The sequence below is a fragment of the Phaenicophaeus curvirostris genome, chromosome 16, assembly GCF_032191515.1.
Source record: "Phaenicophaeus curvirostris isolate KB17595 chromosome 16, BPBGC_Pcur_1.0, whole genome shotgun sequence".
Classification (NCBI taxonomy): Eukaryota; Metazoa; Chordata; class Aves; order Cuculiformes; family Cuculidae; genus Phaenicophaeus; species Phaenicophaeus curvirostris.
The window spans coordinates 14,212,432-14,228,374 of NC_091407.1; the positions used below are offsets into that span (position 1 = coordinate 14,212,432).

The window sequence follows — 15,943 nt, forward strand, 5'->3', positions numbered from 1 at the left end:
GAGCACCCTGACAACATTCCTTTAGAAAGCTTGCTTTACTGGGTCTCAAGTGACTCCCCTCCTTTATCCCCTTTTAAAGTGGGGTATGACAGAAGTGGCTTAGCCAGCCAGCGGGCAGGCAAGCTGAGGAAGGAGTTGTGGTTCTGAGCACAATCTTTATGAAATCCCAGATGAGGGTTAGCCTCCGCAGAGGGGATGGTAATTTATTACAGAATCACCAGACCCATGCAGGCTTGCCAACCACATGCCTTGTGCCTTGTGCCTGCCCAAGGTTTCTCTGGCAGATCTTATGCAGAGAGGCTTAAATTAAGAGGCAAATGCAAAGCACAAGGGGTGCTCATGGTCAGAGAGCTTCTGTGAGTGCTACTGGAGCTACCAGAGCGCTGGGCCACCACAGTATAGAGCAGCAGCTGTCTGACCCCATCCCTACTGCTTCTCTAGCATTACTGGTTCATCCCCACCTGCCTCCAGGACACAGTGGCAGAACCACAGTCTCAAAGAGTGAGGTCTCTTTGTAGTGAATGTATCAACTCTGCCGGGCTGTAGCATTTTCCCAGAGAGGAGATACCTATCCCCATGTGGAGGCACTGGAGAAACCCCCACCGTAAGCACAGGACACATGAGAGCCTGGCTCTCATCCCAAACTCAGCACCAGCCAGCAGTCAGTTTTCCCTGCCCAGAAGCTGAGCGCAGCCACCGTGTAGCTCCCAAGAAAGCCTTCAGATCTGGTGCATACTCCTGCGTGACATTTAGAGGGGCTGGGTGCTAAGATTGTCACAGCATTGCTACAAATAAGTATATGCCAAGCATACCCCAATGCATCACGACCGAAGTATCATTACATCCCTAGAAAGGCTTTCCTCTTAGCAGGACAACCATGGCTGGGGACCATCCTCTGTAGCAGGCAGTAGCATTGCTGTGAAACACAGACATGTCATGCCAAGGAATCTGCCTTATACACATCAACCTTCTCAGCACAAGGGTGCAGGACTATTTGGGCAGAGAACACTATCAGACCTCTCTGCCTGTACCGGCCAGCTGTCTGTGCACAGCTGCCAGGGCTCAGTGGTGTGTGCAACCGCTGCAGTTTATCAGGGTGGTGGAGAGATTTACCTCTGCCTCCTGCTGCCAAGGTATTAACTCCTTGAGGTTCAGCAGTGAACATCTCCAGTAGGGTATCTCTTTGACACTTTGCCCAGTTATCTGTGATTACAGACTTGTGCTGGTCTTCCTTTTGCTCATTTGGTCTTTCGCTTGTCGAGTGTTTCCATGCTCTGACGCTACCAGCCATCCATCATGGGACGAGGCTTTCCTGCACGTGTCCACCATGCAGCACAGTGCACACTGACACTGGCTGCAGTGCTGAGGGATATTTACAGCACAAGAGATAATTAAGACTAAGATCACACAGCTAGAAATAAAAGATATACAGTGTGAAGCGTTCCGTGATGAAAAAAGTCTGATTGGGCTTTGTCACGCACATGTTTTTTCTAGGACCCTACTGAATCCCATAAACTCCCTCGCCCCATATCTGTGGAAATCCTTAATCCTGGTGCTGCTATAAGCAATATCAATTGTGGAGTGGATCCCTAATTCTTTGCAAGAGGCTGGCAAAAGCGAAGTCCTGGCTGCGCTGAAGCAAGGACTTCTCCCAAGTGACAGGGGACAGTACAGGGAAGAATGGTCTCAAGCTACACCAGGGGAGGTTCCGACTAGATATCAGAAAGAATTTTTTCATAGAAAGGGTCATCGGGCGCTGGAACAGGCTGCCCAGGGAGGTGGTTGAGTCACCATCCCTGAAGGTATTTAAAGATGGGTAGACGAGGTGCTCAGGGACATGGTTTAGTGGCAGATAGGAATGGTTGGATTCAATGATCCAAGAGGTCTTTCCAACTTGGTGATTCTATGATCTATGATTCTACGAAATGGCAAAATCTCCACTGATTCACACAACATCAGGATCTCATCACCCCTCTGAACTATACTGCACGGCTTCCAGCCTGTCCCTAGCAACACATAGGAATGATTTGATATGAAACATGGGGCCATATGGTAGTCACATATGCTAGAAGTGTATGATATGGCACAGAAAGGCATAGTCTTGTGTCAGCATCTGTGAAGCAGAGCAGAAAATGCAGGTTTTTCTCCAAGTTCCGTATTACACTTGAAGTATATAAGTTCCTCAGCTTAAAGATGCGTCCTAGCACTTTGTCATTGGAATCTTCCATCATTATCACTCTGTTCATGTATCAATACGTGTCCAGACATTTTCTTTGGGCCACACAGCCATTATGTTAAGAAACAAGAAGCTGATAAGGCCAGCAAGCCAGGCCAGTGCACTGACCCTTGCTGAAATAGGCATTGTTTCCTAGGAAGATAAGAGTCTCCAACCTCCATGGGTGGACCTCCGGAGTGACCAATGAGCGTGGACACACGCCAAGGTCCGCTCTCCCCTTCCTCTTTATAACCAGGGCTGTTGGGGCGATGAGTCCAAACCTGCTCTGAGCATTCATTGCAAGGAGTCTCAAGCCTGCAACCCTCCTGCACGATGACACTGACTCAAGCTGAGAAGGCCGCCGTGGTCACCATCTGGGCAAAGGTGGCTACCCAAGCTGATGCCATTGGAGCCGAATCCCTGGAGAGGTAAGGCCCCCAGAACCCTTCCAAAGAGGGTGCTTAGCTCTTGGCATGGATCTCATGGAAAACTTGCATGATTGAGAGCTCACTGGGTGAGAGTTGATGGATGACCTCTATGTTAATTGGTATGCAATCTTCTGGAATTATATAGCTACTAAGTGCTAATAGATGGCTTCAAACTCTAACAACAAAATGTAATTTTTGAGGCAATTCTAACAGGTTTTTTTCCCATTACAGCAATTCAGAAGAATTTGTAGCCAGGAGCCCTGGTGAGGAATTCAGTCATTGATACTCAGTGTCCTGGAATAGGTTTATCACTGCTAGGAAAATGAACTTGATGCGGTTTATTGTGCAAGTGATGCAATTTCTGCACAAATGATGCAATTCTCTTGCAATTTCTAGGCATTAAGAGAGCAGATGGCCCCTAAATTCACTGGACACTCAAGTTTCATTGTTCCAGCTGATCAGTAATGAGCTGTTAGGCAACAAGAGAAGTGGGCCCATAGTAATCCAAAATTCATACAAATTAAATAAGCTGGCACAAAAAGGGATAACAGCTCCCATTCAGAAATTACGGTTACTCAAAGTTATTTAAATGTTATTTACAGCTCAATATAAAGTATAGTGTTACTCCTTCCAGGACCCTGAGTACCACTCATATAAATCCTGGTTTGTTCAGCTCCTATTAGTTTGAAATCCCACAAACTGGCTCACAATGTAATATGGGAAACGTAGTAACAATCTGGGGCTACTATTTATTTTAAAATATCCTCCCCACCCCCCACCCCAATATAGTTTTAATTATTTTTAATATTGCATCCTTCTCTAGTACATACAGGTTAGCCCGCTGTCTAATCTGCACGTACTGCAGAAGAGGTTTAAGCGCAGAAAGACCTTGATACAAGCTTCAAGATCCCAAAGCTTTCTTACAACTGCCTGTAGGAGTGTATTTCTGTGGCTAGCAGGCTTACACCGCACTCACTCTGGGGTTTTACCATCTCCTACATGTAATTTTCACTGCTGACTCTCGTTTTTGTGTCCTCCTCCAGGCTTTTCTCCAGCTACCCCCAGACAAAAACCTACTTCCCTCACTTTGATCTCAGCCAAGGCTCAGGTCAGCTGCGTGGTCATGGCTCCAAGGTCATGAATGCCATCGGGGAAGCTGTGAAGAATGTTGATGACATTAGAGGTGCTTTGGCCAAACTCAGTGAGCTGCATGCTTACATCCTGAGGGTGGATCCAGTGAACTTCAAGGTGAGTGAGCACAGAGACTTTCAGGGATGAAAGCTGTCATCGCAGAATTAGAGATTACAGATCGTTTTGTCTAATGGCAGCTTGATCCCTGGCTGTACTGCACAACCTTGTCAACTCATGTTGTTCCCCACCTGATTTTTAACCTGAGGTTGGATCTTTCAATGAAAGATCTGGTGTAGGTCAAGCAAAGAACTACTCAGTGGGCTCCTTTGATTTGTGTTAGATGGTCTCAAGTCTCTGCTGCCTTTGTTGTAACTGATGAACCTCCTTCACAAGTAAAGTTATATCACCTGTCTTGGACAAAGTAAATTCTGAGCTTCTCCACTTCTTTGTATTTCCCTTAGGGGAGGAAGGAAGGGACATTTGGAAAGAGGGGGTGGTATCGAACAATGCCTTTTGCACTATACCAAAGGCAACTCTGGTTCTTCACACACCATCAGGCAGCAACACTACCTGGTTGGGACACGCAGTTGTCACCTGAGAGCACACTGGGGCCAAGGTCTATTGCAGATCCCTAGACTGACATCTGTTACTGATTACAATGGATTTTGTCCTATTTTCTCTTACAGCTGCTTTCGCACTGTATCCTGTGCTCTGTGGCCGCCCGCTATCCCAGTGACTTCACCCCAGAAGTTCATGCCGCGTGGGACAAGTTCCTATCCAGTGTTTCCTCCGTTCTGACTGAGAAGTACAGATAAATGTCCTCCACAGAGCGTGAGGGACGCACATCCATGGTGCACCCTGTCTGCCAGGCTCTGGGCTATGCACCCCCTTTCAAATCCCTTATGTAGGGGTTAAGTCATCTGCAAAAGTCAATAAACAAATCAAATGTGAGCTATAGTCTCTGTGTTTTCATCTCCACATGTTCCACCTACACCTTACTGTTCAGACAGGGGTCTTCTGAAATATCTGTGGAGGGGAAAATACTAAGCAGTGTATATGCATGTACCAATTAATGTACTAATTCCTGCACTAAGCGGTGTAAATTCAGTGGGAATAACATAGCTCTGAGGTGAAGCTCAGGACAAGCTAGAGCCCTGTGACTCCTAACTGCCCACCAAAGGTATATCCACCAAAGACTGTTTCCAGTGTGACCAAGAAACAATTCTATCCCTGCTAGGATAATGAATGGACCCTGGCTTTTTGTTTGCCCTATCACAAACCTATCACAGCCTGTTGTGAACAAAAACCTGCATTGCCATATACTGTGATATGCCCAGAGTGATGCTGGGCATTGTCTTCTCATGCTCCTTTCCAACGGATACAGGCAGGGTATCTGATGTGCTTCATGAACACCTTGGGCTCTTCCACCTGCTAGACAGGTTTGGTAAAGGGACTATGCCCTAATCTTGACATCTCTTATTTTTAGAGGGGGAACTTTACATGCATTTGAAATTCGGCAATACCAGTGGCCACAGGGGACCAGGGTTGATGATATCTGGGGGACCACAAATTCCTGGGGTTTCAGCAGAAAGCAGCAACAGCAAAGAGTACAGAGCTGATGGTCACCCTTGGGGCATTGCAGGCATCCTCCACATGTACCTGTTGTGGGTTAACCCTAGTGAGCAGGCAAGCACTACACAGTTCTTCAATCACTCCCCCCACAATGGGATAAGGGGAAAAGGAAAGAGAATAAAAGCAAGAAAACTTGGAGTGAACAAACATGCAAACAGAAATAATTGATTAATAAGTGAAGGATAAGTGGGAGAAGAGGGAAGAAAACAAAACACGCAGTGCAATGTCAATGACTCACCACTTGTCTACCCATCAGTTCCTGAGCAAAAGTGATGAGTAGCCCTCCTAAAACGCCCTAAAACCCCCTCTTTTCCCTTTTATTGCTGAGCATGGCATTATATAGTATGCAACACCTCTTTGATTGCATATGGAGCCATCTGTCCAGCTGCGTTGCATCCCAGCATATCATGCACCCCAAAATCTATGCCCTGGGAGGAGGGCAGAATGAGAAGCAGAGGTGACCCTAGTGCTGCACAAACACTGCTCAATGAAAGCCAGAACAGCAGTGTTGGCTTGGCCAAAAGTCTAAACCACAGCAACATGTGAGTTGTTGTGAAGGAAACTATTTCTCAGGTTATATTCACTGCCCATGCCTGTCTTGGAGGAGTTCTGACATGAAAAGGTGGATGCAAAGTCTTAAGCATCCTCTGACTGACGACCTGAACAGCAAGCTGTGGCCCTAATCTCATTTACAAACTTTTGGGACTGTGTTTTGTTGGTTCCTTCCAACCCAAACCATTCTATGATTCTATGATTCTACAATTCTATAATTCTACGATTCTATGATTCTATGCTATGCCCTGCGGGATGTCCCAGCTCTTATGGGGGAAAGCAAGAGCACATACTGGGTTGAGAAGAAGCCTGGGCCTGACAAGTATCACAGGATGGACTTTGGCAAGACCACACTCCCAAAAAGGAGTTCCTTCTCTGCCCAGGTTTCTCTGGGCTGCCAGAGAGATGGTGTTTCCCATGGTGGATCCCCAGGGCAACTTGGGCAGAGAGGTGCTGGTTGCGCTGGGTCTGGATGGCATGAGGAGCCAGGGGCAGATGTGTGACCCACCCTGACGCTCACAGCACCAAGGGAAGGTCCTGACCCTGCTGTTGGAGAATGTTGGATCCCGACAGGAGACTTGAGGACACACTGGCCAGCGAGACCGAGGCCGTGGCACCCACAGGATGTACCCATGGCTGCTATTGACCATGGGGCAGCTCAACCTCACGTGGGACTGGTGCAGCGGAGCAAAACAAGGCAGGGTGCTTGGGGCCCCAGGGTAGTCAGGGCCCCCCAAGGCAGCCGCTCCCTGGGCCCAGCATTGCACAGCAGTGGTCCCCCCGCCCCTCGGCACTGAGAAGATAAGGCTGGGGTGGAGATGCTGGTTGCTATAAGACGGTGTCCTCACAGTAGCCGCTGCACCCAAAACCTGTCCGCTGCCTCCAGCTGCAACCATGCTGACTGCAGAGGAACAGAGCCTGATCCAGAAGGTGTGGGAAAAGATTGCCTGCCACAAGGATGAAATAGGAGGCGAGAGTCTGTTAAGGTGCGAACAGGACCCAGGGAACTCATGGGTGAGGGGGGCAAGTCCCCAGTGGTGCAGGGGGGTGCCTGGGGACCAGCAGCACTGATTGTCCCACTCCCACAGGCTGTTCATCTCCTACCCCCCGACCAAGACCTATTTCCCCCACTTCGACCTGAGCTGCGGTTCGCAGCAGATCCACAACCACGGCAAGAAGGTGGTGGCCGCCTTGACCACTGCTGTCAAGAACCTGGACAACCTCAGTCAGGCACTGTCTGAGCTCAGCAGCCTGCATGCCTACAACCTGCGCGTCGACCCCGTCAACTTCAAGGCAGGCTGGGGACAGGGGACGGGGAGCGGGGAGCTGGGTAAAGGAGCCGAGACCAAGAACTGGGAACAGCAGCAGTGATGCTGAGCCCCATTTTCCCTTGCAGCTGCTGTCACAGTGCATCCAGGTGGTGCTGGCCCTGTACCTGGGCAAGGAATACACCCCCGAGGTGCACGCTGCCTTCGACAAGTTCCTGTCGGCCGTGGCTGCCGTGCTGTCTGAGAAGTACAGATGAGCTGCTTGTCTGCGCCATGGTACCTTCAATAAAGACACCTTTGCCACAGCAATGTGTCTGTCTGTGCTGGGGCCAGGGACTGGGGTGGACTGGGGTGCTCCCATCACAGAGAAGGAGGGAGCAGCTGTGGTAGAGGGGGACAGCACTGGTCATGGGCTCCCTCGGTGCCTCCCAGGGTCCTGCCTGCTTCCACCATGCCCCAGCTTAGGGTGCAGCTGGTGCTGGTAGCAGGACATGGGGAGTGGAGCTCACCCTGTCTCCTCGCCATGCCCGTAACCCTCTAGGGAGCAGCAGGGAAGGATGCGCTGAGCCAATATGGATCTTGCATTCCCCTGAAGGATTCCCCACAGGGGGAGGATTAATCCCTCCTGGTCCATCTATCATGATGGCTGTTTAGGACCTTACTGGAGATGCTGTGGGAGCCTCCACAGGCAATCAGACAAGTTCATAGAGTCAAAAAAAATCCACCACAGACCATTAAGTACAAACACTGTTCTTAAGCTCAAACCCCTGAGCCACAAATCCCCATCAACTGCCAGGGAAGTATCCCCACACGTGTGCAAACTCCCTCTGGCACCTGGACAGGGTGAGAGTTGCAGAGCTGCAGTCAATCACGGGGCCATGGGTTTTGGGGCTCTGGAACTTGGATTTTAGAAAATTGTTGTCTTTAGATCACAGGTGATGTGTTATAAGATACCAAACTAGCCCTGGGTTTGCTCTGAACTGTGAAACTGTTAGGGAGGGATGGGAGATGCTGCATCAGGAGAGTGGTGCCCGCAGCGGCTGAATGCAGGCAGTGGCCAGGCACGGGGCACACCAGGACCCTGCCTGCACAGAAACACAAGGCTGGGAGTCCTCTTGCCATACTAGCCCCTGCTCCCACAAGTGCACTCATGAACCCACAGCATTTTTCCTCCATCCTCAGACACATCCCAGCCTATATCCCAGTGTCTTCATGTGCATTTACACCTATTTAATCTTGTGCCACCAGTTTGAGGGGCTCTTCTGCATTTTCAGTTTGCCCGCCAATGTACACTGAGGCATCAGACACACCACCCTGCTGCTGTTGCCCTGAGTTCCACGTCCCAGAAGATCAGCCCCCCTCCGAACTATCCTCCCCTCCTTCCCTGCTCTGAAATGGTGCCAGCTCAAGCTAATCTCCCCCAAACACAAATGATAAGAACCATCAGCCATGGAGGAAACACGGGTGTGAACTATCCCCTGCCTGCCTGTGCCAGCTCTCAACTCTCCTGGAAGCACTGCAGCCCCCTCACCCTCCTCATTTAGAATCACAGAATAATTTGGGTTGGAAAGGACCTTAAAGATCATCCAGTTCCAACCCCCCTGCCATGGGCAGGGACAGCTCCCACTGGATCAGGCTGCCCAAAGCCCCATTCAACCTGGCCTTGAACACCTCCAGGGATGGGGCAGCCACCACTTCCCTGGGCAACATGTTCCAGTGCCTCATCACTCTCATGGTAAAGAAATTCTTTCTAATGTCTAGCCTAAACCTGCCCCTCTCCAGTTTATACCCCTAGTCCTATCCCTACAAGCCTTTGTGAACAGTCTTCCTCACAATCCTCATTTTCCCTGGCCCTCTTGCCTTCCTTGCCTTCATCACTTGGGGTAGATGGGGCTTGCTATGCATCGCTGCCTGGCGCTGATCCCAGCGGCTCTGCTGAGTGTCCCCTCTTTCCAGGCATCAGGGTCCCCTGGTCCCCCAGCAGAACAGCAGGAGAGCAGGAGAGATAGCTGGGGCAGGGGAGCTCCTGGGTCTCTGTGCAAAAAGATGTGACTGCAGTTCAGGGAGCAGCGGAACACACACTTTGGGGTACACCCATTTGGGGTACACTGAGGGAAAGAGAGCAGTGGGTGCAGCAAGGATGAGTGGATGTGTGGACAGGGACCGTGTGGGATGGTGGGATGCACAGAGGGGGCTGTGTTGCATGGCACAATGCACACAGAGGCAAGCACATGTGCGTGCAAGGATGCTGCATGTGTAGGGGCCGTGTTATATGGCAGTGGCAGGGCTGTTCATGTGTGTGTAAAGAGGCTGTGTTCGATGGGTCAGTCCGTACGTGCAGGTGCCCGCATGTGGGTGTCAGGAGCGCTGGGCAGCCTCAGTCTGTGGGGCACAGGCTCCCACCGTGCTATTGAAGTTACAACCACCACACAGTCCCCACCATCCTACCAGAACACACCCAGGCTGTGCCAGAGCTGCCTGCGCCCAGGGCACCTCAGCTGGTACCCTCCTCTGCACCTTGGACCCAGTCTGGGCCAGGAAGGAATATGCACAGACTCCTCCACCTCTGCCAGTGCAGACCCTAAACCCAAGCCTAAACCTGAAACTAAGCTGAAGCGTAAACCTAAGGCTAACCCTAACCTAAGCCAAAGCCTAAACCTAAACCTGACCTAAGCCTAAACCTAAGCCTAACCATAGCCCTAACCCTAACCTAAGCCAAAGCCTAACCCTAAACCTAAGCCTAACCATAGCCCTAACCCTAATCTAAGCCAAAGCCTAACCCTAAACCTAAGCGTAAGTCAAAGCCTAAACCAAATCCTAAGTCTAAACCTAAGTCAAAGCCTATATCTAAACCTAAACCTAAACCTAAGTCAAAGCCTAAACCTAACCCTAACCCTAACCTTAAGCCTAAGCCTAACCCTAAGTCAAAGCCTACCGTACCCGTACCCCTACCCGTGCCCCCTGTAGCACAGCCGGTGTGGGACAGAGCCCCCCCACCAGAGCCGGGGTGTGGGTGCCTGGCTGGGGTCCAGCGGTGGCGGGAGGGGACCGGGAGGGGACCAGGCGCAGGCGGGTGGCGGGCGGGGCCCCAGCAGCACATATAAGGGCGGCGTTGGGCGGCAGGGGCACCCGTGCTGGGGGCTGCCAACGCGGAGCTGACACCATGGTGCTGTCCGCCGCCGACAAGACCAACGTGAAGGGCATCATCGCCAAAATTGGGGGGCACTGCGAGGATTATGGCGCCGAGTGCCTGGAAAGGTACATGTCCATCCCCATCCCCATCATCATTCCTTCTCCCCTCCATCTGTGCACCCCTCCATCTGCCCCCATGTGCTCCCCACCTGCCCCCATGCGCTCCCCATCCACACCCGTCCCTGTCTGATGTGACCCTGTTTCATTTGTCCCCATTCTCCTTTGCCCCCTAGGATGTTCGTGGTCTACCCCCAGACCAAGACCTACTTCCCCCACTTTGACGTGCACCACGGCTCCGCTCAGATGAAGACGCACGGCAGGAAGGTGGTGGCTGCACTGATCGAGGCTGCCAACCACATTGATGACATCGCGGGTGCCCTCTCCAAGCTTAGCGACCTCCACGCCCACAAGCTCCGCGTGGACCCTGTCAACTTCAAAGTGAGCACCTGGGAAGGGATGACCAGCCCAGCTCCCCTCCTGCACCCCCTGGCTACCTCCTTGCTCACTGTCTCCTTTTGCCTTTCAGCTTCTGGGCCAATGCTTCCTGGTGGTTGTGGGCATCCACCACCCCTCTGCCCTGACCCCAGAGGTCCATGCTTCCCTGGACAAGTTCCTGTGCGCCGTGGCCACCGTGCTGACTGCCAAGTACCGTTAAGACGGCACCATGGCTAAGGCTGGCCCCAACCTACTGCCAGACCTTCAACAATGAGCAACCAAATGATCTCAAATAAAATCTGTTGCATTTGTGCTCCAGCTTCGGTGTCCTCCTCTGCTTGCTGCCTGAGGGGAGGGAGTGGGATGGGTCTGATCTGGGGGCCTGAATGGAGGGCCCCCCCACCAGGAGGGCAGGTGGAGGAAATGGGCTCTGGTTTTGCTGCCTGTGAGAGGAGGCAGCGTTTGGGTGGTGGTGCCTGGCAGGCAGACACTGCTTTGCCAGCAGTGGGGCTCTGCGAGCAAGCAGAGTATTTCCAGGCACTGGTGGAGGGAAAAGACTCATAGAGAATGTCTGGAGTCTGATCCTTGGGAGCTCCCTGCAACCCCAGCCTCCCCATCTGAGCACCACCCTGGGATTCCTTCTTGTCTCACCAACCCTGTGCACCTCTTGCTCCAATTCAAGCCCAATTGTTGGAGACCATCTCCTCCCGGAAGTTCTTGCAGAAGATAGTGGAGAACAGGGGCTCCTGGCACCTGTGACCCTTTGCGTGGTTGCACAGGAAGGGCACCCTGAGGACTTCCAAGTGAAAGGCCATCTCTCTGCGTATTCCCAGCACGCAGGGCTGTGAGGCACTGTAGAACTTCTGTTTCTACCTACTGCTGCACTGCTGGGGTGTCACTTTGGAGGGGCTGGCAGGCTGGGGGTGACAGCGAGCACAGGACACTGCAAGGGGAGCAGACAGGGTTCTGCCCAAGATCCTGCTCTTTGGGCCCTGAACTGCAGCAGGGCAGGAGGTGGAAGGGGAGGAAAACAAGCACAGGCAGCAAAGTGGTGCTGGGTGCCATGGTGCTGGTGTCCACGCAGCCCCCAGCCCTTATCGCAGCCCACAGCAGGGTGGCCACCGTGGGGGTGGCTGTGTGGGGCTGATAAATGGGCTCTCCTCCAGCTGTGGGTGTGGTGGCAGATGGGGCAGCAGATAGCCCTGGGGGATGGGGGGCAGTACAACCTGCCAGGTGCTGAGTAAGGCTGCCCTGTCCCTGCCAGGACAGGGACGTTCTTCGTGCTGGGGTGATGGTTCAAGAAAGACCAGGGTAGATGGTGCAGCAGAGCTGGAGCACAGAGACAAGCCAAAGTTGCCCCTTTGCTCCCTGGCACTTGCAAGGATGGATTCTTGCCCCAGCCCCATGGTCTCTGGTTACCATCAGTGAACATAATCAGAGGCAGGAGAGACCTCAAAAGACTCTGGAGAGAAGGGAAACCCTCCAGACCCCAGGGTTTCTCCTGCAAAGCACCACAAGCATCATGCCCACCACACCTGGGTACAGTGAGGAGAAGCAAAGCCAGTCAGGGCATCACTGACCAACCTGATCTAGCTTTGCATGGAGCCGGGTGTCGGAGCAGGCTGCACCCTTCCAGCAGACATTATGCAGGTATAACTGTGGGCACAACTCTGCTCCTCAGAAAGCCTCTGCTCCTTTGGGAGCTCGAGAGGAGCAGAGGCATGGTGGATGTTCAGGGCATATAGGTGTGCAAGGCACACACAGGTGTGGGTTTGAGTATAAAGCACAAATAAGAGCCAGCACCAAATCCAGCACAGATTTGGTGTGCTCCAAACCCAACAGGGTCCTTATGCACATAGTATGTGCATAAGAGACAAGGTGTAAGAGCAAGGCAGGGGACAGTGTGCATGTGGAGGGGACTGGGCTGGCAACTGTCCCCACTGCCTCTTCCAGGATTCTGCTTCCAACCACTCCTATGCCATGCTGTGTCCTCAGGTGGGACACGTTTTGTGGCAGTGGGCAGTGTCCTGGCTCTGCAGGACTTTCCCAGGACACTGTCTGTTTTCCCAGGAGTCTGCCTGGCTTAAACACCGCTGAGCTCCAAAGAGCTGGGATGAGCTTTGTTCCAGCTGCCACAAGATGGGGACCTCAAGCCGTGGTGCTTTATCGGGGCCAGGCAGAGGTGCAGAGGGCCAAGCTTTGCTCCTGCCTGCAGGGCTGAGCTGGAGCCTTCAGACAGGGGAAACACGCTGCCAGGATGAGCTTCCAGCCAGCCCCAGGTCCTGAGCACGTTGGGGACACTGGTGCCAGCTCGGAGAGATGCAGGAACCCTCCTCTCCAGTTCCAGTGCCAGATGTCCCAGCAGCCAGCACCCAACACCTCCTCTGGCTTAAAGCACAGAGGAATGTGACCTCTGGGCTCCCTTCACCGAGGATTCCTTGTCGGCTGTGGTTTCATGTGCCCCATGTCACATCCTGCCCTGTGGACCAGGCACACTGGCAGCAGTTTTCTCCAGCTTGGCTCCCTGAGCTGGTGTTCCTGCCCAGCTGACTCTGGACCTCTAAGTTCCCCTGCGGGGAAGGTCAAATATTTCCCCGACTGCCTGCCCAAGCCGGATTTGCAGCTTGGATTGATGCAACCTTTGATGCTGATGAGGTGGAGGCAATCCCTGCATTGCCGCAGCAGTGACAGCCCAAAATGACACCAGGCTAGGTGCTGGAGGTGGACTTTGGGGGCAAAGCCCCCAACCCAGGAGGCAGAGTTGCAGCAAGAAGCTTCAGGGGAATATGAATATCTTCAGGTGAGACAAAAGCCTGTTCTGATGTCTCAGCTATCTGGAGGCCTTTCTCGGCACCCATCGACATTTATTTTTGATAAACAAAGCATCTATGGGTCAAAGATACCCAAAGAACAACACAGCGCTTTGTTGTATGATAGTCACCAAGACAAGTGGCATCTAGAACTCCATTTTAATTGAAAAAGAAACTCAAATGACATCAAGAAACAAGCCTGATAGTTACAACATACCTGGTCTGCAACCATGTTGTCCAGGTAGCTTGGATGCTGCTCTTAAGAGTGTCTGATAAAAAAGTCATGGCCCTCGAGCGTGTATCCTGGAAAGGGACACAGGAGCACATACTCCTGGAGGAAACCAGCTGTCCTAGGAGAGTCTACCAGGAATTTCCCATGCGAAAGATAGTGGCGAAGCAGTGGGAAGGTGCAGAACTGGTTTATTACTGGAAGCTGATTTTAGGACACCATTTGAGTGTCTCTCTTGCTGGAGACATGAGGGAAACCTCACGTGTTCTACAAACTGTACTGTTTCTACATCCCATATTGGCATTCAGTACGCCAACACACCTCATGATTGGGGCAGCCTATAGGTCTTGTGCTGAAAAACTGTTATTCAGTTATCTTTCCTAAATGTCAGATCAAACTGATGTCTTCTATTTGCCCAGGTCATTTTGAATTCTAACCCAGTGCTTTGGGGTGCTCACAGCCCGTCCAGCCTGGGCACATCTGAGAATTTAATAAGCACAATCTCCATTACGACACATAAGTTATTGATGAAGAAACAGTGAATAATAATGTTGAACCAAGGACTTTAATCTATCACAGTAGGAAAACAGACTCATCTGAAACGATTCATTCTTGGCAATGGCCATGGTTATTACTCATCTCTTTCTTCGATTAAATGTCCCGCTGTTTTTTCATGATTTGAAGTTGACTATTTTATGGTTCCTTAGTTTCCTCTTTGACCCTGCTAATAATAACGGGCCCTATTGTCTTGTTCCTGCAGCCCCATCACTCTGCTGCTTCTCCAAGATACTGGCTGTCTGGACATGGCTTCCATCAGTTCCTGAGGTAAGGGGGCATTTTTTCTCAGCAAACAGCATGAAAGTACTGGAATGATTGAAATATACTTTAATCGACAGTTTTTAGGATCCTCCCACCTTCCCCGCTGGCTGTTTTGCCAGTGGGAAAAGGAAAAGTGGTCACAAATGCAGAACATAGAGTCAGCCTCTACTGAAGAGAGAGCTGGGCTTGTTTAGCCTGGAGAAGAGAAAGCTCTGGGGAGACCTTAGAGCAGCTTCCAATACTGAAAGGGGCTCTAGGAATGCTGTGGAGGGGCTCTTGATCAGGGAGTGCAGAGACAAGCTTCACATAGCAAAGCTCCACAGACTACATCAAGCAGCCTTTCACCAGTTCGCTGCAGGTACAGAGCATCATCTGATATTTCTGTCCAAAATGAAAGCATGCAACTCTAAGAGCAGCTATCTAATCTATATTCCAGGGACACGGGTTTTCATTTATACTCTTCCCTTCCAGATCCCCTGTCACAGTGACTTCAATTAGAAATGAGCTGCTGGGTTGATACGACTCAATAAGGATCCAGCTGAAGATGGTGAAAACATAGGGTTTTTACTCTGCACTAAAACGAGGCATACAGAGTTAGGGGAGCAGACTATGCCAGCTCTGTGCTCTCTGGAGACTTTCGCACATGGCCAAGAGGATTCCAGCTATGGATTTATGAAAAGCAATACAGCAAAATGTGCTCGCAGTTGCTCAGCCAGAAAGCTTTTATACCTTCTTCAATGGCTGAGCAGCTGAGTGCCATTATTAATAGTAGGAATATATTTATCAAAATTCATGGGTCAGCATTGTTAAAGCTCCATGGATTCAATTTGGACAGGTCACTGTTATTTATTTTTCCAGTTTGTAGCTTCAAACAGGGATCTTTTCAGTATTCAGTCCAGATCTCTCTCCAGGCTCATGTGAAACACTAAGAAATACGCTCTCCAGAGCAGGGTCTGCTGTCTGACCTCCTGCAGAGGGGCTAAGCTTGAGGATTCATGGCCTGAAGAGCAAGAAGCAGATGTGATGAGCCCTAACCCTCACACAGGTGCCTGCACTATATTCAGAGTCAAGTGTGTCACTAAGCTGGACAGAAACCCTATCCCCGGCATAGCCGCACTCCCAGACAGTTCAGCGTAGACAATTTCAGCTCCAGTTCTGAAGCAAAAGGCAGAGAGAGCATTATACCCTCCCTGGATCAAACTCACCCCTTCTTCTGAAATCGCAAGGCCGTG

General features: G+C 51.3%; 4 protein-coding genes across 4 annotated transcripts in view; all 4 read left to right on the forward strand.

Annotated features, from left to right (window-relative positions):
• The window catches only part of SNRNP25 (small nuclear ribonucleoprotein U11/U12 subunit 25), a 164,279-nt gene that overhangs the window by 133,387 nt on the left and 14,949 nt on the right, over window positions 1-15,943 (forward strand). The window lies entirely within an intron of this gene.
• On the forward strand, window positions 2,475-4,634 carry LOC138727810 (hemoglobin subunit pi). The gene is made up of 3 exons (XM_069870598.1): window positions 2,475-2,643; window positions 3,687-3,891; window positions 4,461-4,634. The coding sequence occupies exons 1-3, from the start codon at window positions 2,549-2,551 to the stop codon at window positions 4,587-4,589; spliced, it is 429 nt and encodes a 142-aa protein (XP_069726699.1). The 5' UTR covers window positions 2,475-2,548; the 3' UTR covers window positions 4,590-4,634.
• On the forward strand, window positions 6,793-7,531 carry LOC138727624 (hemoglobin subunit alpha-D-like). Its single transcript, XM_069870278.1, has 3 exons — window positions 6,793-6,944; window positions 7,047-7,251; window positions 7,355-7,531. Exons 1-3 carry the CDS (start codon window positions 6,853-6,855, stop codon window positions 7,481-7,483), a joined length of 426 nt encoding a protein of 141 aa, XP_069726379.1. The 5' UTR covers window positions 6,793-6,852; the 3' UTR covers window positions 7,484-7,531.
• Window positions 10,337-11,171, forward strand: LOC138727422 (hemoglobin subunit alpha-A). Its single transcript, XM_069869828.1, has 3 exons — window positions 10,337-10,484; window positions 10,652-10,856; window positions 10,945-11,171. Exons 1-3 carry the CDS (start codon window positions 10,390-10,392, stop codon window positions 11,071-11,073), a joined length of 429 nt encoding a protein of 142 aa, XP_069725929.1. The 5' UTR covers window positions 10,337-10,389; the 3' UTR covers window positions 11,074-11,171.